We start from the raw sequence: 23,221 nt of genomic DNA, 5'->3' as shown, positions 1-23,221 counted from the left end.
ATTCGACAGGTCCCTGTATGTATTTCGTGTTCTAGGCAATCATACTGGTGTACCCTGGTACGGAGATTAGTATAACTCCATACAGCGAATGATTTCTAGTGCAGTGGATATTTGTGGTACAGCGTATACTTTGAATTTGTGACAAGGATCGTCAGAGACAAGAACATAATAAAGTTTCTATCCTACTCTAGATTATCCATGGCCTCGAAACACCGTTGCCCGAAGTACAGCACCATATCATGATTCGCATCATGCTACCATGTCAAAATAAAATTCCATGGCAGAGGCTAATACCAATATTGCCCGCATGTTTTGACACGCATTTTGGTTCAATCATGGTCAATATGAGCACAAAACCACAGCTGTACCTCCGGACCGCTTTCGCAGACTCTAGTCAACCCAGTACTTGATTTCGACCTTATTTTAAGAGACATGAAGAACCATGACCTACCCAGCACTCGTTTCCTGCGGCGCTCCGCCAAAGCTCACTCACCCCACCACGATATCCACCTCCAAGCCCGTCTGAACAACGTGATTGGTGCTTGTTTAACAGAAGCTATATAGTAAACGATAACGCATCTAGCATCAACAACAAGAACCTGCCCGGTTAGCTCAATCGGTAGAGCGTGAGACTCTTAATCTCAAGGCTGCGGGTTCGACCCCCGCATTGGGCTCAATTCCCGATGCGTTCCAGTCACTGGAACAAATCAGCCATTGTTTTGGAGAATTCTTACTCTTCAATCTTTTTGCTATATCATTGTTTATTGAAATTTCGAACATGGGAGTTGTGTTAAAAAGATTCCTTTCGCTGGCAAGCCCTTCTGTGCGAATATCAGTTTTTATCGGAATGTGAAGACTCGTTTTAATCTTGGCCAAGTCTAGAAAATAAAATTTCCTATTTTACAATTAGATTAGATATTTAGTCATCGGAATGATTGATCATGAGGTCGGCACAACAGACTTGTACATTTTTGAAGCATTTACCTTTCCAATCTATTTTTACGCTACAACCTGCTTGCCTACTTCTTCTAATGCCTTGAGCAACCCTTCGACTGTTCCCTTTAGTGTTTGACAGTTCACGACAACCCTGAAAAAGCTGCCATGCGGGCCCGGCGCATAGTCCACCATGAAGCCTCGGGGGACCAGCTTCTTCACTAGCTCGCTTGTCCGTCTAGTGTTTTCGCTGTTCTCATCGGCCAGCTTGCCCCCGGGGGCATAATAGAAACACACTTGCAGGCAGGGCGGCGGGTTGCTGCTCATGAGCACAAAGTCGGGGTGCTCATTGACCAGGTTGGCGAGGTACGAGGCCATGGCGAACGCGTGGTCCACCTGCTCCTCAAAGCCAGCGGCACCGTAGTACACCCAAGCCAGCGCGAGCTTGAGGGCGTCGCCGCGCCGACCGCACTGCAGGGTCAGATCGGCCAGGTCCCAGTGCTGCTCCTCGTTGTCTGCGTCGTCGTCGCCGCCGCCGCCGCCGTGGAACAGGTAGCCCGCCGCCAGGGTGTTGGCCTTTTTGAAGACGCCAACGTCATTGGTCAGGAGGAACGAACACGTCACTGGCACATTGAGCATCTTGTGCGGGTTCACGGTCAGAGAATTGGCGAGCTCTGCCCCATCCAGCTTGTGGCGCTGCGTGCTCGAGAAGATGGCGTTTCCGCCCCACGAACCATCAACGTGGAGCCAGAGATTGAACTCTTTACAAATTGCGGCAATGGCGCGGAAGGGATCGTAGGAACCGAGGACGGTGGTTCCGGCCGTAGAGTTGACGTAGAGAGGCGTCTTGCCTTCGGATTTGGACTTGACAATAGCTTCTCTCAACGAGCTCGGGACCATGCAGCCAGCGTCGTCCACGGGAATGGGAATCACGGCCGCGGAACCCAGGCCGAGAGTGGTGGCGGCCTTTTCGACCGAGTAATGCCCGTGCTTGCTGGTAAAGAGCACAAAGTTGTGAGACCCGTTGCCGTTGGTCTTGGTATCGGGATAGAGGGCGTTCCGCGCAATAATCAATGATGTGAGATTCGAGGAGGAACCACCTTGACATGTAACTCCACCAGCGCGGGGACCAGTGAAGCCAAAGAGCCGGGCAAATGACCGTGCAGTTTCTCGCTCAATGACAGTCAAAGCCGGAGCAACAGTATACACATGAACCTGGAAGGGGTAATGGTCAGTAAACATTGATCCAATGAAAGTCTCAAGACTTGGGTATCGGGAAAACACCATAGTCGTGAACCTACATTCGTATTCAAAATCGACAGAACAAGCTCGGAGATTACTCCCACCTGAAATAGAATGAATCAGCAATGTTGTTCGTTTTTCTTGTTGGGTTATCTCAGTTGTACGGACAGGATTTGTGCTGGAGTATAGTTTGTCAAGGAAGCCCTGGTCCCAAGTGTTTACGCTATACTTCAAGACATCTTTAATAGTCTCAAGGAGCCCGTCTTTGCCTTTGCCACTCTGCTGCGGCAAGGAAAATGCCATTTTCTCTACCAATGCCTTGGGTGCGTGTGGCTCGACGAGCACACTTGCTTGAGCCGATGCATCGCCACCTTGGGCTCTGACGGGAGCTGCCTCATCGGCTGCGCGGATATATGAGATCAAGAGGCCTTTCACAGCATCTACAAGCTACCGGTAAAAAGAGTTAGCATTTTGCCATAGTGGCAGGTGTCTTTGAGCCAACTTGCATCTTCAAGCTCAGAGGCTCTGTTTAATGTGGTTCCTGCAGCATCATGCTTCGTTGTACCATTCAAACCGTTGATCTGGCCATTGATGCCGTGCAGGCTTGTGTCGGTTTGCGGCATTTCAAACGAGAGTGAATTTTCTGAATCGTATTTACAAAAACAAGATCCCCGAGCGACAGCGGAGTTGATTCTGGGGTCGAATTATATACAAATAAAGATGCATAAAAGTATTTTCCAACGATTATACATGTAAAAGGTTCCACTTCCACCGCTATTCATCAATCAGAGTCTGGATTGGCATAAATTTTGCTAGTTCGAGGTTGCGTCGACTCAGGTCCCGATTTCGTCAGCTGGATTTCCCGAGCCTTTGCCGATTGAATCAAGTTTGCAGTAGCATCAAATCAGCATCGAATCAAAGAATAGTTGGAGTTTCTTTGCTAATTGTAAAAGCAGATTATCAGGAACAGATTATCTTTTGAACCCATGGGCATGAGCGTTTCTTTCGCGAACATATAACCGTAAGAGGGGTTGCCGAGTATAGAGTTGAACACCCACCCCCCAGCTGGGCTCAAGGTACCACGGTCGCTTTGTCATCACCCAGAGTTTGCTAATGCATCGCCGATTTCGCCGAACCAATGGCTGTCGTCTGGTCCCTTGAAGAAATGCAGTATGTGGAACAAGCTCATTGGCGTCGGATTTCATCGTGTCTCTATTGCGTATCTTTCGCTCTCTTTCCAGACACGGGGACAGTTGGTCTTGGCTGTTTCTGCAACTCGAGTTTTCTGTTGCATCTGAAAATTTTAGCCACATGTCTGCGGGCAGTACCAGTAAAGTCGTTTTGTGCAAGTGCAAATATTGCAGACGCCTCCGTCGACGTCTCGTAGCCATCATGTAATAGCAGGTAGTCATGTGTACAATCGCTGATATAAAAACATTTAGATGGTGAAAATTCCAGATTGAGTTGGTATCGTGACGCTCGTCTGAGTCGTAAAATCAAGTCCTGAGAGCCGTGATCCATGAATCCATCAAGCCAGCATTAGCCCCCACCTGAACGCCAAAAGCAGAGGTATTACAGTAGGGGAATGCCAGGCCGTTCCCGTTTAGCAAATCAATTATTCAGTCAGTCCGCTTCTTTGCTTCGCCAATGTCGCCACCACCGTTCAGCTCCGTCGCTTGTGGTTTCGTGGAAGCAGCGCTGATGTCTCCGTCGCCGTCATCGTCATCCCAAGCGTCAACAGCATTCTCGTCCCAATTATCAACTTCCTCCTCTAGAGTCGGAGCCCTCTCATTGACTGTAGAGCTCATGATTCCCTCTTCCTGCCCCGCCTCAGATGAGACTCCCTGGCCGAGCTCAAGATCGTCCTCGTCTTCGCCGGGGACAGCATCATATCTCCTCCCTCTTCTCCGCTCGAGCATGCGGTTATGGTACCAGCTGCAGAGACCCAAGCCACCCAGACTCCCGACGATATTGGCGACGATGTCATAAGAGTCGAACTCGCGGCCGTTGGGGAGGAAGCCCTGGAGGAATTCGGAACCGATGCCGAGGAGCAGGGTGCATACTACGAGGGTAAGGTTGAGGGTGCGTCGCCGGTTCGTATCGACGATCCAGTAGAATACGATGGTCAGGATGAAAAAGGTCAACACATGTAGGGCCTTGTCGTTTATGTAGACGCCAAGCTGGAGGGAAGAGAGGCCGGCGTAGCCTGCCAGCAGGCAGAGGATAAAAAAGGTGCCTGAAAGGTGAATTGAACAAGTCAGCATGGATCAAGACGTCGGTACTGATCATCCGAAAACGGGCGAAAGCAACCCAGGGTCGAAAGAAGACTGCTGTTGGAGCTGAACATTTCTCGATGTCGCTTCTTTGGCTCCCAACACTCGGCGGCCTTTGAAGAATACGAGAGATGGAGTGATTTTCGACAAGACTGGAAGAGACTGACCTGCGAACTGAAGGCGGATACGCATCTTGTTATACTCAATAGAGCTAAAGAAGAAGAAATGAGAGGCCACGGAGAAATTATATCGAGGTCATTTTCCCTTGTTGACAAATGGCCGAGGTATGGACGAGGAAAAGCTGGCCTATTTGTGCCTTGTGTAAGTGTTGGGGCCGAAAAAAAAGGTTGGTCATAGGGAGAGCTGTTGCTTGTCATAATCGCAATGTTGAATCCCATTGCCCATTCAAGCTCCACCTTTGGGGCAACAAAAGCTACTACTACATACAGAGCTGGAAGCCTGTACCGCCAGTCCGTCGACAGACAGTCAGGCAGCTAAGGTGAAAAGGTCAGGGAGCTGGAACGGTGAAAAGGCAGCGACCCGGGTGGCTGGTCGAGCTTCCCACAGTGGAGTGGGGTGGCCTAATACCCATCCTGGCAATGACCTGGCAGCCTGGGCTGGAGTCGTCAGACACTTTTGGGTCAATGTGTTTTTTTTCCCTCTCGTGTTTGTTTGAGGTGTATCCGGGGCATGGTTGTGGAAGCACTTTTACAAATATAGCCAATATTTGGATATACATTTAAGTCATTATAACATGACCATAAGTGATCTTGGGAAATCTTACTCAAAAATTTTATATGCACAAGCTGAATAATTCCTTTTTCCCGCCTTGACATCTGCTCATCATGCTGCGAGTGCACCATATTAAGCGCATTGTGGAGGTCCAGCTGTGCTCGTGGCTCGATGTGGGGTTCCTCCGCCAAGACCAGCATTCGACCATGAGGTGAATATAATGGTGCTCTTTGAACAAGGCGTACCCAAGCAAGAAAATGACCTGGAGGGGGAGTTCACAAATCGACTTGGTGCATTGGACCGAATCCCATTGATATCTAGTCTTTGTTAATGCTGCAATCTCTCAAAGACTTGAAAAAGGACGCGAAGAGTTCACAAGTTGGACGACGACGCGAGACAATGAGGCCAGTAAGGAAACACGTGATTTTCTCTAGTCTCGAGGATGAAGGGGGCCACTGCGGAGAGGGTACATCGATCGGAAGCGGGCATCTGGCAGAACAAGACCTTGACATGGCAATTGGATCCTGCGCAAACCTGTAAAGAATGTTGAATGAAATGGTGAATGAATTGAACATTAGTGTAGCTATTATTTTTCATATGCGCGGGCTCGAGTTATGCCAGGCGCAAGTTGAATGCTAAAAGTACTTCGGATGGGACATGCGGTCATTGCGGAGAGCAAAACTCGCCTGTACCCTTTTTGGCGACTCCTAAGTTAACCACATCCCATCAACGACACGCGAATTGCCTGGACTAGAACCCATCGCGACACGAGCATAATCATCAATTCTCGTCGTTGAAACCACTTTTCCCATCTATTTCGATGTCGCTCGTTCCATCAATGTCATTCTAGGCGCACCAAACGCCATATTGCCGTCGCGACAGCCACTCCCCGCCGCGTTCTCCAGCCCGCATGGCGACCGCAGGCCTGTCATCCCCATAGAACGCGAAGGACCATCATGTCCATCATGAACGGTAATCAACAATGGCCGCCTTTGTCGGGACATCAAGTCAATGGCAACAGGTCATTTCATTTTCCCGATGATGGCCCCGGACGCACTCAGACGCCCGTCGACAACTCCCAGTCCCAGGCTTCGGTGCCTGAGGCATCAACTACTGATAGCACCGAGGATGACCGACAACGCGCCTTCTTCGCCGACCTCTTTCGCAGGACCGAAGCAAACATTTCGCATATTTTTGGTGAAGACGGATGCTACGACTATACTGCCATCGAATCTCTTCGCCGTCCCATCACTCTCGGCGCCCCTCTCCTACCACCAACCACCGATCATGCGCCGCTTGAAGAGCGCCCCGTCAAGCGCGCAAAGCGGGTCATCGATGAAGACGACTATGGCGATGATGACGACGGAGACGACGAAGACAATGGCAATGACGGTGACAGCACCCAGGATGCCGCGACATCCAAATCAAAAAGCGCCACACAGGCACACAAAGGCCTGCTCTCTCCATCAAAATCCGGCAGCTCCCCCGTGCAATCAGTCACGACGCCGGACAAACACGATAAATCCAAAGATGACCTTTCTCAAGGCTCACAAGCGTCGCAAGAACGCAACAAATCCTCCGAAGATGCGCGTAAGCAATTGGAGCAGGATCGCACAGCTACCGAGCAGGCTGTCAAGCGTAGTTTTCACACCATGTTTTACACATTGGAGAACGACCGAACCGCCATGCTAGAGCAACAGCAGCTTGAAGAGGCAGAGAAACAGCTGCAAGCTGAGATGGATAAGAACAATAGTAACCAAAATACCAACGGCACATCTGGTGCTGAAAACCACGGCTCTCTTAGTAGCGCCAACCTGGGTGCCTCGAGTTTGACGCTCAAACATCTCATTGCGCGTATCGACATGAAGCGCGATATGGTCCGCGCATCAGATGCTGAACTGCGCCACCTTATGAACGAAGTTAGGAAAAATCGAAGTAAATGGGCCAGCGAGGAGAACGTCAACCAGGAGGAACTCTATGAGGCAGTTGAGAAAGTTCTTACTGAACTTAAGGCGCATACAGAATACTCTACCCCCTTTCTACAGAAAGTGAACAAGAGAGACGCGCCAGACTACTACAATCGTAAGTCATCATGCAGAAGTTGGCCCAATTCCAGTGTCGCTAATATCTAGAAGTCATCACAAAACCCATGGACCTCGGGACCATGACCAAGAAGCTCAAGTCCACACAGTACAAGTCAAAGGCAGAATTTGTCGCCGATTTGAACTTGATTTGGGACAATTGCTTGCGTTACAATCAAGATATGAACCATCCCCTTAGGCGCATGGCCAATGGCATGCGCAGGGAGGCCGAGAAGCTCATTCCCCTAATCCCTGACCTTGTCATCCGCCCCCGCGCCGAAGTCGAAGCTGAGGAACGCCGCAAGTTGAATGGTGGAGATGACGACAATGGTGACGATTCCGACGATGAGCCTATCATGTCCTCGCGCGGTCGAAACACCACCGGCGCAAAAGGCGCAAAGTCTCGCAAAGCTCCCACCGATCAGAAAGAAGCGACGCCTGGTGCCGATCAGAAGCCAGTCCTACAACTGAATGGACTACTTGCGAAAGCACATAGGGAAGGGTCTGAGCTTGACGGGAGCAACGGGTTTGCAACACCACCCATAGCTGGCTCGGCTACTCCTGGAGGTATGAATGGACATTCTGGCATAGCCAGCAATGGAGATGCCATGGATATCGATGGCCCATCCTTGAACGGAATGGCTCTCAATCACGCACTCAATGAGGCACAGGAGCAGGTGTACGAGGATGACGAGTACAAGATCTATAAGCAGCTCACCAAGAAGGATCGTGCTCAAATTGCCATGAGACGCTACCAGCTGTTCAACGGACGCAAGCTCAATGTCGACGAACCCGCTCTACTTCGGACCAAGGCCAAGATGCGCAACTTCTTGCGTCATCAACAGCAGGCAGAACCTCTTGGCACGTCCAGTCCCACCGCAGATTCGTCGGTCGCAGGCAGTAAGGACGCACCCAAAGCACCAGAGACTCTCGCAGAAGGCATGGAAGAGGATGACGGAGACATTCTTGCCCCCGACTACTATGAGACACAGAGCCTGATTCCAGATATACACCCCAAACTGCAGTGGGTAGAGGATGGTGATGGCCAAGTGATCAATCACCATGAGGAGTATCTCAAAACTATCCCGAGTGGTCTCTACACTGCGCCCAAAGGCCAGCTTTCTGAAAGGCTCGACGCCAATCTAAGGCAAATGCAGGAGACTCGAAAGGTCTGCGCAAAGATTGCTGTGGTCAAACAAATGCAGATACAAACCCAGGTATGGAGAGAATGGATGCGGCTGACTATTGAGCACAAACTGACGAGACGAATGACAGGTTTACCAGAATCAATTTCCCAAGTATGAACCTGAGCCTTTTGTGGAGCATGACATTGAGCCACATGTCGTCTGTAGCGCCGACAATCTGGTCATGGACCCTACTGTCAACCGAGCCGCCCTGCAGAGATCTGTCGCAAAATTGCTGTATCACGCTGGGTTCGAGGAAATGCAACCATCTGCGTTGGATGCCATTACGGATATTGCTGGGGACTATTTTCACAAGCTCAGCACGACATTCAAGATTTACGCCGAGGCTGATAGAACCGATCCTACGCCGGTATACGCTCAACGTGGCGCTCGTGTGCAGCCTCGATTCACTGATGAAGAGATTCTTCTTCATACCTTGGGCGAAAACGGATACAGCGTCGAGGACTTGGAGTCCTATGCCAAGGACGAAGTTGACAGACTTGGTAACAAGCTCGTGTCTATGCATGATCGTATGAAGACACATCTGAGCGACCTTCTCCGTCCAGCGCTGCAGGAAGGAACAGGTGACGGTGGCGCATCATCATTCAACGAGGGCAGCGAGCAGTTTGTCAGCGGTGACTTTGCCGAAGAACTTGGCGAAGACTACTTTGGTTTCCGTGACCTCGGTCTAGCGGGCGAGCTCGGTGGCATGCTGTCTGTTCCTCTTCACTTGTTGCATTCGAGGGTTCGCATGACCTACACCAGTCAAAATACCACCGCAGGGCCGGCGGATGCTCAGATGTTTGACGAACTGTCACCTCCTGACCCCGTTACGAAGGACAATATTCACAACCAAATCGGCCTGGCTAAGAACTTTTTCCTCGCCAAGTTGCACGCTAATGGCGATCAGCCCTTGATTGAGGATGCCGATCTACCCGTCAAACAGCAGCGTCCTCGACCACGTCTCGGTGCTACGGGCAAGATCGTCTCTCCCCAGAAGCGGCCACCGAAGGAGCAGAACGCCATTAACAAGAAGAAGAAGAAGATGGAGGCTGCTGCTGCCGCCGCCGCAGAAAAGGCCAATGCTGCCAATGCGAGCCCCGAGAAAAGCAAGGACAAGAAGCTGCCTGCGAAAACTGGCGCCGCTGCTTCGAACAGTTCTATGAATGCGCCATCATCGTCGTTGCCTGTAGCGCCTGAGATGTCACGTGCTGAGAGCATGCAAAGCCAAGGTGCCAACAGCCAAACAGACAAAACCGACACCGGCATGATGAGCCCAGAAAGTATGGAACGGTAAAAGATGGACCGTATACCTCGGAACGGCTTATGGGACCTCAAGGTCACGAACATTTCGTTTTCATAACATTATCGCGAGGAGAAGCGAAACGGTCAACATGCTCACAAAGTATGAGCATCACCAATTCATCAGCATCAATTCACAACATACCCACTTTTGCTTTTTTTCTTTTCGCATTGGACTCAGATATACGTCAACGAGGAAAACCGGCTGATGCATATCAACTCTTGCCCGCGCGGGCGCGCATGACAGAATGACAGCGATCGTACGAATTCATTTGCGAAGACCCCAGTAAAGGCGCGCTGCTTGCCGCGCTTTTTGTGGTCAAGGACTATTCTTTTGTATTCGATTCGCAAACATACCGATATATGCCTGGAACTACCAATCGTTTTCTCTGGCGTCGGCGTTTTTCAATGGACTCTCTGCAGTCACTTTTAGATCATTGTCTAATGATAGTCGATCCCGACTCGTTGCATATAGCAGAAGCGCTGTCACACGCGATGGTGACAGTTTATACGAAGTGATTTCGCGGGGCGATGATGATGTCTGAGGAACAGGCGGGAGAAGGGGAAAGACCTAGTAGTTCACCAGCGATTTTGCATTGAATTTTGCCCCAGACGATCGGAAATTGGACCTGGACTGCACCAGTGGCTGTAAAGTAAAACCCAAAAAATCAGATAATTTGGACAGGGGTGGCATCGTTATTTGTGATATACCCCCTTGACGTTAGGATACAGAAATGCATTACTGTTTGTATGAAATTTATATGCTCGTCATGAGACTGAGGCCGTAATATCTAAAACATGAATTTGTCTGGTTGAGCTGTATGTATGCTACGTTTTGTCCTTATTCGACATCAGGGGCCTGTCACACAATAGCAAGCCAAGCTCAGATGGTCGGCGAGACAAGTTCAACAGCAGATATAGCCTGTGCTGATCCTGTGTATCGCCAATTCTGAACGTAGGCATTGCCACCTTCTGGACAGTCCAAGTCCTCGCCAGCGCCGTTGCAAGTGGCATATGCTCCAACCAAAGTCCCTACAAAAGTTCCACTGCCACCGCTGACCAGTTGTGCAGACGCAGTGCCCAGAATAATCCGTGCATTAGGATTGCTAGAGGGCCAAGCAGAAAAGCGATAGTGCGTCTCATTGGCAGTCTGAACCTGAAGTGTTATAGCTGTGTCGCTTGCCCAGGTTGACGGGACCGAGACCAGCACTGGTGCCAGCGGCTCGCTCGCTTTTGGCGGATTGTCAACCAAGGGTGCCTCGGCTCGCAGACGCAAAGTCAACTGGGGCGCTTCCTCGGAGTCGTCGGACTGCAGGAGAGCGAGGCCGAGGTCAATGTGGTTCTCTTGGGTCAAGAAGACGGTGATGCCCGCCTCGGCCCCGGCCGACTCGGGGTTGAAGGCAAGGTCCACGCTCAAGGTGAAGAGCGTGTCCGTCTGGCGCCGACCGATAAAGGACAGGCCCTCCTGACCTGTGAGGTTGAGATCCGACGACCCGGTCAGATTTGCCCGGCTGGGAATGATCTGCAGGCCCTGGTCTGTCACGGAGAAGGCTCCATCTCGGGGCACGCGCCAATATACGAGGTTACGTGGAATGGCGGCGCCCGTCTCGAGGAAGTCGTACGTGTCCGGATCGGAATTAAACGGCCCGTCACCGGGCACATTTCGCGTTGACCCCGGCAGCGGCCACCCATTCATGATGCCCTGTATTCGGTCCAGGATTGGCCATTCACCCTCGGCCCAGGTAACAGGATATAGCACCGTCTCGCGGCCCATGGGGTAAATCTCATAGGCTGGACCGCAACGGGTTGACAGCGCAACGCCCCACCAGTTGCCCGCCTCGTCTTGGAACAGGTCGCCGTGGCCGACGGTCTGAAAGTAGGAATCGGTGCCGCGGGCCGTCAGGAGCGGATTGCCTTCGTAGGACTCGTAGGGGCCCCAGACCGACGATGACCTTGAAATGGTGATGGAGTGATTCAGCTCCGTCCCGCCCTCAGCGATCAAAAGGTAGTACCACCCATCCTTCTTGTACAAGTGTGGTCCTTCAGGGTACTGCCAAAGGTTCCGGAATTAGTTGCTATAGTTTTGTAGGCGGGACGACATGTGCAATGCGAAAGCTGAAATAACAACAAGAAAAAGAAAGAAGGAAAGAAATCTGTTACCGCGCCACCGGTGCCGTTCCACACGTTCAGCGGCGTCTCTGGCGACAAGGCACCTGTTTCGAGGTCGATGGATTGTAGAACCACGCCGGACTGCGCAATATACACGGTCCCATCATCATCCCAGAACAAGTCTGGGTCAATGACTGTTGTTTCGAAGTAGACCGGATCGTTCCATGAGTCTTGATCAAACGGATCTTGTGTTTTGAAGATTAGGCCCAGGTTATGGTCCGTTCCGCCCAAATCTGGCAATGGATAAGTTAGTACCGTGACATTTGGGCATCGATAGTCTATTGTGTTTATGTATAGTTTCTCCCCAATGCCTGGTCTTTTGTCTTTGGTATTGTTTGTGAGAATATACCGAAAAGTTGCGTCGCAAAGGCAACACACGGGACGAGCTAGAAATCATCCAAATCTTTACTCCACTCACAAGGACATGCAACATAGAAGAAACCATCATGGTACCGCAGCGTGGCCGCATAGAACCCGAGCTGCTGGCCCGTAGTGTTGCGTGACGCGCCAGGGATCTGTGCCTCGCGATTCCACACGTGGCTGACCAGTTTCCAGTCAATCAGGTCGGCCGAGGCATAGATGGGAAGGCCTGGGAACGAGATAAACGTCGAGGTCACGCAGAAAAAGGTCTCGTTGACGTGAATACAGCTGGGGTCTGAATGCCATCCTGGAAGAATGGGATTGTAGTATGTCGAGTTTGGGCTCGATTGTTCCTGCGCCGTGGCCGTGGTGACCCAGAACGAGGAGCCGGCGAGGAGCAGCTTCAGATAAGAAAGGGCCTTCATGATATAATCTGGAATGCTGTTGCGGCACAACAAGATGGGATAATCCTAACCATGGTCGTATCCACCTGGCATGAATGATCCGGGATACGTGCGATTCTTACATTTATACATCATTGAGATGGACGCCCTCATAAAAACAGCGTCATATCAGTCAAACATGGCAATTGGAAGAGCAGCGAATAGGAGGATATTCCGCATGTCCAGGTATTATGCAAGATGAGGTTGGGAAGCGTCCAGGTTCCCCGCAGTATATAGCAGATCTTGTTCGTGGGGCCCCGGACTGAAATTGGAGTATATTCGTTCCATTGGCGGAGTAACAGGGACAATAGTTGAAGCTGCTAATTGCCTATTATTGATTGGTATGATCCCCACTCGAGAGTTCAACATGCATCTCTCGTCACAAGTCTGATGGTCGAAGCCGCCGTGTTTGCGTCACTTTCTGACACCAGGCATGCATCTGGGGCATTGAACTCGAGTATGTTCTGGACAGAACTCTGGTCTAGATTTTTGTCCGATGTAAACGGGCCCTGAAATCTACTCTCAATTAACCGGCAGCTCAGGGCAGGGTCGGAAGAGCCAGGTCTTGGCCTTGTTCCCCCGGTCAATCTGTCGTTCGGTCATTATTGCGCCGATACCACCCCGTCTGCCTCTTTGCTGCATGAGATGACGAGAACAACATGGAAGATTTGAACAACCCTCACTGACCAAGGTAGAAAACACAGTGTTGTACTTGATGCTCACTTTCACCAAATATGCACGTTCGGGTTTTTTCGCATGCTCGGATGCTTAGTCCATTTGCCCGCTTATATAGACGCAGATGCAGACATGTGACATATGTCGCCCAATGAGCTTCCACAATATCCATTTTTTTCGACTGTGACCAGCGCTTCTAGCAGTACAATTTCTCGTAACACTCTTGCATGATCTTAAGTATGGTACTGGCAACTTCACTCTGTGCTTTTGTGATTATATCTACTGGTATGCTACTTTGAAAACCCAGCAGAACTCTTCAGCCTCAATCAGGTCTTCCGAGATTGTGATTGATAGAACCGCCGTCGTGCCACTTCCACTAGACTCCCACGTCAAGTCCTCGCCTCCTTCTATAGCCAAAAGCTGAATGACATCGCCCTCAAGGACAGGGATTGGAGCGGCAATGTCGACTTTGCCATTGACCAAAGAGGGCTTTTCCAGGAACAAGATGTAGAAAGCATCGTTGGTCTGCGTAAAACGCACATCGGGACCATCGACAATCTCACTCTGTACAAACCAGTATGTCGTGTTAAAGATGGCCTCGTCGTGAGCGTGGATCCATGCCCCTGCCTGCTTGAGGTTGTCCACCTCGGCATCGACTATGGTTCCGTCTGCGCGCGGACCAATGTCCAGCAGCAGGTTTCCATTCTTCGACACCATGTCGACCAGCGTGTAGACAATGGTGGTGGCATTCATGTAGGCGCTGTCGGGGGTGGCGCGGTTGTAGCCGTAGCTGTAGGGGTCCATGCCCTGGTTGGACTCCCACTTGCGGTGCTGCGCCGACGAAAACGTCTGGTACTCGGGCGTGTCAAAGTCGGCGGCCTCGGCGACACCGCAGCGCGAGTTGATGGCCACCTGGCGGTCCTGGGCGCGCGCCTGGTTCCACCACGCCGCGGCAAAATCGGCGGTCCCGTTGGCCGCGCCGCAGTCGCACCACATGATGTCGGTGCCATAGTCATAGGCCAGCGTCTCCATCTGCGGCACCATGATGTCCGCGATAAAGTCGTCGACGGGGATGCGGCCCGTGTACGGCTCCTTCTCGCCCGTGTAAGGGTTCGTGGCCAAGCCTCCGGGCCAGGATGTTGTCGAGCTGGTGTTGAACTGGTCAAATCCGTACGGGGCGAAATCCGGACTGAACCACTCGGGCAGCGAGAAGTAAGTGCCTCGTTTGAGCGCCGGCTGGTAGGTCTCGGCAGCGTCAAAGAGCTCCGCCAAGAGGTCACGCTTGGGACCATAGTGGATCGCGGAGCGGTTCGTCGTGTCTCCCGCGTCAAACAGGGCAAATCCATCGTGGTGTTTCGTAGTGATCACGAAATACTTGGCACCTGCTTCAGCGAAGAGGTCCACCCAGCTGAGAAGAATGTTAGCCTTGGTGCAGTTCAATATGCGACAGTATCTCCTATAGCAGTCCGAACTTCCGCTGGTGTCAGTTCACTCACCTTTTAGCATCAAACTTTGATGCATTGAAGTCGGGGAATGTGTCGTCGTACACCCATTCAGCACCAAATGTGCGTAGCCGGTAGTCGTAAAAGTCGGATCTGTCAGCTTGTGGATGGTGAGTTGAGTACCACCTATAATGAACTATCAGCTCCGCTACAGTCAAAACTTATGGTTAGACACATACCAGAACCATTCAGCGTAGCTCTCGTAAGGCGATGAATTTCCCCAGCCTAGGAGGTGAAAGGTTCAAAATTAGCAAGATTGTCCAAAAAGAGGCTGTAGTCTCTGACTATTTGTATGCTCCTATGAACTTACCAGTAACCGAATACGGGCCCCAATGGATGAAGATGCCAAACTTGGCGTCGTCAAACCACTCGGGGCTTTCATGTTTGGCCAGCACGCCGAGATCGCTGGTCCAAGTGAGCAAGCCAAAGTCCAAGTCATCAACGGTGACCTTGGACGGGCTCACTCCGTCATCGAGCAAGACATTGGCAGTGATTGTCTTGTTTGGAGTTCCCTCGACACCGACCGTAATGGTCTTTTGGTCACCTGGGCACAGACGCTTCAAGTTGCCGGGGGCTGTTGTCTTGATGCCCTCGCCCGTGATGGTCACATTGAGTCCGTCTCCTGCTACGCATTCGGTGCCTGCATTGTTAATGGTGACCTCGACGGCTTGTGCGCCGCTGTCTAGCCACTTTTGAGTAGGTCTGACCGATTGCACCTCGAGAGAAGAACCCTCCCAAAGACTAATGGCAAAAACGTGGAGTCTTCCCTCGGTAGCATTAGTCGTGGTCGGCAATGTGATGGAACGCAGATTCTTTCCGGTGGGGATAGACGCGGTTCTCTCAAAAATATGGGTGGCTACGTGGAAAATGAGTCAACAGAATTCCGCAAAAGCACAATGCCACAAGGCTCAATAGTTTTTATTGGCCTCGGGTGGCAAGTTTAGTGTCATGGTACATACTGTTGAAGTTGACACCAGTATCAGTGTATCGGCTGGGGAAGATAATCTCGCCACGGTTTATCGTCAAGAACTCGAACCAATTGAGACTGCGCAGCTCAAACAGCGACGTGCTGTTGTCACTATACGTAAAGGTCACATTGGCGCTCACGCTGGTTGATTCCAAATCTCCGGCAACGAGAAATGAAGCAGAAAAGTACGAGCCGGACGGCACATCAAGGACATTTCCGCTGCAAATAAGATTATCTGCCAGATCAGGTCCAGTGTAGCCGGGGAACGAGAACAAGATGCCCGTCTCGGAAGATTGGTACTGTGTCGTGTCGACGCTTGGAACGGGATAAGACTCGTTCAACGTGTTGAAGTTTGCCTCGCCAGGATAAGTTCCAAAGGCCTTGTTGTTGAAAAGGTCCGTCAAGTTCAGTGCAATTGACTTCTAGTGAAGGTGTCAGATTGTTTTCTTTCAATTGCAAAGGAAACATACTCCTGGAATTGTGTCACTGTAACATGACGAGCCTGCCAACACGCCCGACACGAAAAGCATAAAGGTCTTGGACCAACCCATATCGACCACCGAGTCCTTCATGTTTCCAATGTCATGCAATCAACTTTGCTGACGGAGGAGATGTGAAGAATCTTTGGTGAGTTGCGGTGATGATTGACACGGCAGAGTTTCAATTCCAGGCAGTAACCTGATATAAACTCGGCATCGTCACCGTTCGGCATGGTCGCTCTTTGCATCCGATTGTCGAGGTAACGTTTGTGGCAGTAACAGCGGACCGGGGTATGTATATCCACTATTTTTTCGGAGGGGAGGATATGTACGATAGATACAGGCATTGCAGTATTCCAGGTTCGGGGGGCTCGGCGGAGGGGGGCCATCGGTTGTAAACATCTCCTTATCTACCGAACCCAAAATCCCCGCTTCTTTCCCAACCATGGGCAAGGGGAGAAAAAAGGCCACCACTCTTGACCATTCTGGGGATGACGTCGGGGTGATCTGCAAGGTCCCAAGAAAGATACAGCAAAGACAACTCCAGGGGCAAAGGCGTTTGCCGTGATAAGAATGGACCCTGATATTGTTACGTATGCCCGCTAGACTCCTTGTTGATATGGAATAATCGTGAACTAAGTGCACTGGGTGAGTGTCACGTTGCCTTCGGTTACGAGATCTCGCTATAGTGACACCACTAAACATGCCCCACTCCCAGGTACAGTGAGTGATCTTTAGTGGCACAAGCCTAGGTAAAAGACTGAACATCTTCCGGATTTATACCAATGGTTTGAAGTTTCCGAGGTGCACATGGCTGCATCATCATTGCAACTGTGCGGAGCAGTATGAAAATGAGGCATTCATTCTCCCTGTCTTCGTGGCCATTGGCCCTGACCTTGAGCTGGTTGGCAGCAGTGCAGGGACAATTCAATAATCCCGAAGGTGTAGATATATGGTGCGGCAAGGCATATCGTTCAACGTGAGTTTCCCTTCTTCTGACATGAGCAACAATCAATTCGGGTTATTTGGATCCTAAATATCTCTAGAAATGCATCATTCAATCCGGGAGGTTGGTTCGAGGAACCAGCAAAGTCGGACGTACCCTTGCTGGATCTGCGCGTAAAACCGCGGATGAGTATATACCTTGAGACGGATCAAGAGGCCAGCCTGTTGATTGACGCCGCCATCTCGTACCAAGTTGGACAGCCGCTTCCAGCCAATTATACCGGAGCTTATAGCACGGCTACTAGTGAATTGAGCATAGATGTCATCTTCAACGGCACTGTCATCGACACTGTTGCAGTCGATATTGGCTCAACTGATGTCGAGGTTCCACTGGACCTGGGTCAATTCACAACCAGTCTAGATGGGCTCAATATCAGTGTGCAAGCAACCCTTGATGGTTCATATATCTATCAAGCCAGTACCGAGCTTTTCAAGCTGCCAACGCCCGAAAACTATGGTAGCGTGTCGAGGCTCGACAGCTTGTACGGAGGTCTTTGGGTACAGAGGGACGACGAGGACTGGAAGCACATCTTCCCTTACACCTACTACGGTCCGTATATTCTCCGGGAATCTCACCTAACGTGACAAAGACTTACGTGTAAACAGTCCAATGGAGTCTATACTGGGACAGTAACATAACGACCTTGGATGACTTTGCCGCTTTGGGCTACAATGTCATACACATTGTACCGACGGGCACTCTTGGAGAGAAGCCGTTCCCGTGGGATCAATTTGAACCATACCTTGATCGTGCGGATGAACTTGGGCTTTACTTGCAATACGACGTCATCTGGGACTATGCAAACCTCACAGGCATGATTGAGCAGGTCGAGCGCATTCGTAGCCATAAATCTCTAGTAAGCTTGCCCTTGACGATACCTCCAAAATCGGTTTCTGACTCTGTATAGTTGGTATGGTACCAGTCGGATGAGCCAGATGGCAAGAGCAATCCCATCAATTCGACGGGCATCGCCCACCAGAAGATCCGGGAGCTCGACCCGTACCACCCCGCCTCGCTGGCGCTCAACTGCTACGACTTTTACTATGCCGAGTACGCCAAGGGCGCCGAGATCATCACGCCCGACGTCTACCCCATCTCCACCAACACGTCGTACTCGACCGTCTACGACACGGTATGCAACGCCACCTACGGTTGTTGCGGCTGCGACGACTGTACCGGCGCCTTTGAAGACATCTCGGACCGTCTGGACGAGTTCCGGCGCCGCGACGACCTCATTGGATGGTCCAAGACGCAATGGTTTGCGCCGCAGGCGTTTGGCAACGAGACCTTCTGGACCCGGTACCCGACCGCGGCCGAGGAGGTTGTCATGACCGTTCTGGCCATCAACCACGGGGCCAAAGGTATCGTCATGTGGGATTACCCGACGACGGCCGAGCTACTCAACGTTACCAACCACCTGGCTTCCGTCTTTACTACTGAAACCATTGCCGACTTCTTGCTGGGAACTCCTCGGGTGCAGACGTTGCCCGTGGCTGGTGCCGACCGTGTTGATGCTGCTGCATGGATCAACGATTCTACCGGACAGGCTCTGCTGAGTATTGTCAATCTCAATTATGGGGATATTGGACAGACCGTTGAGATTGCAGCTCCAAATGGTACCAATTTTGGTTCAGTCGTCGACATACTTTGGGGTGATGTGGCTTGGGAAGTCGAGGACGGTCAGACACTTTCAAGCTCAAGTGGTATGTTGGGCCTGCAGGTTTCTGTGTTGCTTGTGGATATCAGCACCGCCTAGATAATATCGCAGTGCTAGATAGGGAAATAATCGAATTCAACCATGATTCATATTGAGCATTGCTTGGGATAATTACAATTGCTACATCTTAGGGCACACCACGTCCGTCTCGCGTAGCCTTGGCCAGCTCACTCTGAGCAATGTCATCTGCATACCTCTGATAAATTGGCACGTAATACTCTTCCTCGCTCGTCGTCTTGCGGACGCTCTCACGGCTTCCGACGGCCGCGAGCCAAGTCCGCCATCGGGCCCACGCCTCCTCGTCGCCGCCACCTCGACCGGGCTCGGGGATCCGCAGACCACCTTTGAACCGCTCAAACACCCAGGACCGCAGCGCCCAGGGCGCCATGACAATATCCACCGTCGTCAGCTCGGAGCCCGCGAAGAGGGGGCCCTCGGGGTCCATGGCGCGGGCAAACTCGAGCAGCTTGGCCCGGTACTCGCCGCGCAAGACGTCGAGCCTGGCCTCGCCGTCCTTGTCCGGCGCAGACGATGTCTGGAATTGCAATAGTCTGTGAAACGCCGGAATAACCCGCGACGTGACAAAGTCGGACCAGATGCGAGACCGGGCCCGGTCAAACGGGTCCGTCGGCCGCAGTGGTTGGGATTCTGGGTACGCATCCTCGAGGTACTCGAGTAGGACGTTGCTTTCGTAGAGCGCCTTGCCCGGCGCCACTTCAAGCGTGGGCACGAGACCCCGCGGATTGGAGCGCATAAGAGACTGGGGTTTGTGGTACGGATTTACTTTATATCTCCTCCGTTAGTATCATGTTATGCAGCGGGCAAGGCAGAATAATCGAGTGCCATACCCTCGACATATTGGTAAGGGATGCCCTTTTCTTCCAAGGCCAACCAGACCCTTTGGACAAAGGGGCAAAACCACCCTGAATAAAGCTTCAAGGACTGCTCTGATTGATGTTTCTGCCGCATGGTTAGTTTCGAAGAGCTAGGGTTGGTGCAAAGACAATTTACATCAACCGTTTCCCGCGCCAGACCAGTTGCAACTGGGTGAACATCTGCATCTGGGAGAGGCATTGTCAATTCAGCGATTGATGTTTTACAGTTATGTCAATTTTTCGCAGTCGAATTTTAAATTTGGTTCAAGATTGACGCTGTATCTGGACTATATTGTATTCGTGATCCATGTCAGCATAGTTTCGACCGGGTGAATGACGTGACGTGCGGCGGGCACCTCCAAATGCGGGACAATTACATCATTAAGCAGTCTTCAAAATGTGTCTCGAAAATGCCCAAGTCAGTGCTTAGGGTCTTTGCTGTATATTACAGACTATATCTTAGAATCAAAAACACCGGCTGTGTTGAAGCAGTGTACACCCAAATAGCCATATATGGCTTTCCAAACTCCCCAAGCTGCGTAGCAGCAACGCCTCATAAATGCATGTATTCCGTTTTTTCGCGAGCCTTTTCTCCAGCTGTTAAAACCTGACCCTGTATATGACTCGCGCCGAGAAAGTTGAGTTACCCCTAATCGTGCCTCATTGCAATTGTTGAACCCTCATGAAAATCATCGCTGGACTTGTTGCTTAGATGCCAGCGTCAACTCTCCAGCCCTCAACGGGGAGAGGGAACTGAAGACACCAGGCGGCAATCTCCTTCTTGAGGCTGTTGATCTTCTCAACCTCACCAGAGACAACCTTGGCACGGAAGTCCTTGAGCTTGTTGGCCTCCTTGGGGAGCTCACCCTGGACCTCCTTGCAGATCTTGATGCTCTGGTCAATGTACTCGGCGACGCGCTCAAAGTCCTTGGTGCCGAAACCACGAGAGGTCATGGCGGGGGTACCAATACGGACACCGCAGGGAGTGAGAGCAGACTTGTCACCAGGGATACTGTTCTTGTTGCAAGCAATGTTGATCTGCTCAAGGACGGCCTCGACACGGGCACCGTCAAGGGCCTGAGGGCGGAGGTCGACCAGGACCATGTGGGAGTCGGTTCCGTCAGAGACAAGCTTGTAGCCGAGCTCCTTGAACTTGTGCTCGAGGGCCTTGGCGTTGTCGACAACCTGTCTCTGGTAGTCCTTGAACTCTTGAGAAGCAGCCTGCTTCAGGGCAACGGTAAGAGCAGTGATGGTGTGGTTGTGGGGACCACCCTGGTGACCAGGGAAGACGGAGAAGTTGATGGGGTTCTCAAGGTCGTAGAAGGTCTCCTTGCCAGTCTTGGCGTCGGTGCTGCGGACGCCCTTGCGGAAGAAGATCATGGCACCACGGGGACCACGGAGGGACTTGTGGGTGGTGGTGGTAACGACATCAGCGTACTCGAAGGGGCTCTTGATGACACCGGCAGAGATAAGACCGGAAATGTGAGCCATGTCGACAACAAGGTAGGCACCAACGGAGTCGGCAATCTTGCGCATGCGGGCGTAGTCGATCTCACGGCAGTAGGCAGAGGTACCAGCAACCAGAATCTTGGGGCGGAAGACCTGGGCGTTCTCCTCGAGACGGTCGTAGTCAATGATACCGGTGTCGTGGTTGACACGGTAGGGCATGGTCTCGAAGTAGGTCGAGATGGCCGAGATCTTCTTGGCGGGAGTCTGGTAACCGTGGGACAAGTGACCACCGTGGGGGAGGTCAAGACCCATCAGACGGCCGTGGACAGGCATGAGAGCCTGGTAAACCTGCAGGTTGGCAGGGCTACCACTGAGAGCCTGGACGTTGACACCCCACTTGGCAGGGTCGAGGTTGAAAGCCTGCAGAGCGCGGTTCTGGCAGAGAATCTCAATCTCGTCAATGTGCTGGTTTCCACCGTAGTATCTGGCACCGGGGAGACCCTCGGAGTACTTGTTGGACATGGGCGAGCCGAGGGCATCGAAGACGGCGCGGGAGGTAACATTTTCGGAGGCGATGAGGATGATGGACTCGCGCTGACGCTGAATCTCCTTCTTCTGTAGGAGTTGTGAGCAAACTGTTGTCGCTGGTGTTGATGCTATCGTCGAAGAAATGACTTACCATGATCTCAGCAACCTCGGGGTCCGAGTCCACCAGGGACTTCTCCAGCAACTGGCGGTCTGTCAGCATCACTGTCCATTGAGCGGCGGCAGCATAATAGCTGCATGGCGGGGCAGTTGGGAAATCTTACCTCCTTGTGGGAGTTGGAGAGGGCGTAGGTAACACCGTTGGCAGCCATTGTGTCTAAGGGGTTGGGGTATGGCAATTAGGGAGGGATGGAAGGATGGAGGAATTGTTGCTTGAAGAAACAAAGAACAATTGACGACCAGAAAAGAAAACGGAGGTGCGATGTCGAGGTCAAATAGTAAAGAAGAGAGAAAAAATCATCCGAAGCTAGCCAGAAAATTTCAGCGGAGGCCGAGTCGCGGATGGGGTGGGGTGGTGGCGGGAGGGATTGTCGTGCCACTCTTTTAAGGCGGTACAGCAACGACGAGGGTTGGTCTTTTGGATGTCTCCAGTTACTCCAGGATATTCTAGTACTAATGCAAAGTTTGAACCAATCAACAAATCACAGCTCTAGAGGTCGATCCTCAATCTGGTGAGATTGTGAGATTCGTTATGCAGCAAAAGATGAGTGTGTGTCTTGGCTTACACCAAAGTCCTTCCTTCATTCAGTGACAGCCACGATATATACTGGAGGTGGAAGATCCAACCACAGCGCGAGATGATCATGACAAAGAACCTAACCGACCTGGGGCAAGTTATTGTTAATGAACACATCCGCCAGGATTATCTAGGAATTAAACCACTCAAGTTCCAACCACTCTGGGCCCAGTGATTTACTAGCAGCTAATCAAATCGCCTTGCTATGAGGAAGAAAAAAAAGCTACCTACAAATGATGGCGGGGTAAGGGTCCAGCATCACCCCCAAAAGGCGCCAAGCTGCCGAATTCGGCCCCGCCAATGAGCCAGCAACCCATCAAGGTCTTTGGTTCCGTCACGACGCGTCCACGGACCTCGACGGTGCGTTGCCCGTGTCATGTGACCGGAAATCTCTGATGATGCCGACCAAGATACTACAATCAGTATACACGATCACGGTATGCCATGAGACGAGGCAGGTATTTTGATGGGCCGGTATCAATCACTGCATACCTTGTCCATCGGAATACAGGTTAGTCGACCCGTCCACAACGTGGTGATGGGGAATGGT

At 51.6% G+C, this 23,221-nt stretch overlaps 8 protein-coding genes across 8 annotated transcripts; 2 read left to right on the top strand and 6 right to left on the bottom strand.

The window, feature by feature from the left end:
* Positions 1-999: 999 nt before the first annotated feature.
* PFICI_12399 (uncharacterized protein) lies at positions 1,000-2,798 on the bottom strand (the record flags this gene model as incomplete). Its single annotated transcript, XM_007840980.1, has 4 exons — positions 1,000-2,148; positions 2,235-2,279; positions 2,344-2,615; positions 2,678-2,798. The coding sequence occupies 4 exons, from the start codon at positions 2,796-2,798 to the stop codon at positions 1,000-1,002; spliced, it is 1,587 nt and encodes a 528-aa protein (XP_007839171.1).
* Positions 2,799-3,794: 996 nt separating this feature from the next.
* Positions 3,795-4,439, bottom strand: PFICI_12398 (uncharacterized protein; the record flags this gene model as incomplete). Its single annotated transcript, XM_007840979.1, has 1 exon — positions 3,795-4,439. The coding sequence occupies one exon, from the start codon at positions 4,437-4,439 to the stop codon at positions 3,795-3,797; it is 645 nt and encodes a 214-aa protein (XP_007839170.1).
* Positions 4,440-6,136: 1,697 nt separating this feature from the next.
* On the top strand, positions 6,137-9,742 carry PFICI_12397 (uncharacterized protein; the record flags this gene model as incomplete). The annotated part of the gene is made up of 3 exons (XM_007840978.1): positions 6,137-7,262; positions 7,316-8,478; positions 8,537-9,742. 3 exons carry the CDS (start codon positions 6,137-6,139, stop codon positions 9,740-9,742), a joined length of 3,495 nt encoding a protein of 1,164 aa, XP_007839169.1.
* Positions 9,743-10,630: 888 nt separating this feature from the next.
* PFICI_12396 (uncharacterized protein) lies at positions 10,631-12,701 on the bottom strand (the record flags this gene model as incomplete). The annotated part of the gene is made up of 3 exons (XM_007840977.1): positions 10,631-11,797; positions 11,908-12,149; positions 12,335-12,701. The coding sequence occupies 3 exons, from the start codon at positions 12,699-12,701 to the stop codon at positions 10,631-10,633; spliced, it is 1,776 nt and encodes a 591-aa protein (XP_007839168.1).
* Positions 12,702-13,673: 972 nt separating this feature from the next.
* On the bottom strand, positions 13,674-16,435 carry PFICI_12395 (uncharacterized protein; the record flags this gene model as incomplete). Its single annotated transcript, XM_007840976.1, has 6 exons — positions 13,674-14,802; positions 14,891-15,022; positions 15,076-15,121; positions 15,207-15,752; positions 15,856-16,285; positions 16,334-16,435. 6 exons carry the CDS (start codon positions 16,433-16,435, stop codon positions 13,674-13,676), a joined length of 2,385 nt encoding a protein of 794 aa, XP_007839167.1.
* Positions 16,436-17,193: 758 nt separating this feature from the next.
* Positions 17,194-19,104, top strand: PFICI_12394 (uncharacterized protein; the record flags this gene model as incomplete). Its single annotated transcript, XM_007840975.1, has 4 exons — positions 17,194-17,321; positions 17,389-17,897; positions 17,954-18,204; positions 18,256-19,104. 4 exons carry the CDS (start codon positions 17,194-17,196, stop codon positions 19,102-19,104), a joined length of 1,737 nt encoding a protein of 578 aa, XP_007839166.1.
* Positions 19,105-19,192: 88 nt separating this feature from the next.
* On the bottom strand, positions 19,193-19,819 carry PFICI_12393 (uncharacterized protein; the record flags this gene model as incomplete). Its single annotated transcript, XM_007840974.1, has 1 exon — positions 19,193-19,819. One exon carries the CDS (start codon positions 19,817-19,819, stop codon positions 19,193-19,195), a length of 627 nt encoding a protein of 208 aa, XP_007839165.1.
* Positions 19,820-20,648: 829 nt separating this feature from the next.
* PFICI_12392 (Serine hydroxymethyltransferase) lies at positions 20,649-22,246 on the bottom strand (the record flags this gene model as incomplete). The annotated part of the gene is made up of 3 exons (XM_007840973.1): positions 20,649-22,004; positions 22,069-22,119; positions 22,199-22,246. 3 exons carry the CDS (start codon positions 22,244-22,246, stop codon positions 20,649-20,651), a joined length of 1,455 nt encoding a protein of 484 aa, XP_007839164.1.
* Between the last annotated feature and the right edge of the window lie 975 nt (positions 22,247-23,221).

Source organism: Pestalotiopsis fici (genome assembly GCF_000516985.1).
Source record: "Pestalotiopsis fici W106-1 unplaced genomic scaffold PFICI_Scf_10, whole genome shotgun sequence".
Classification (NCBI taxonomy): Eukaryota; Fungi; Ascomycota; class Sordariomycetes; order Amphisphaeriales; family Sporocadaceae; genus Pestalotiopsis; species Pestalotiopsis fici.
The sequence above is the reverse complement of the archived record's forward strand: the minus strand, read 5'-3'. Positions and strand labels throughout refer to the sequence as shown.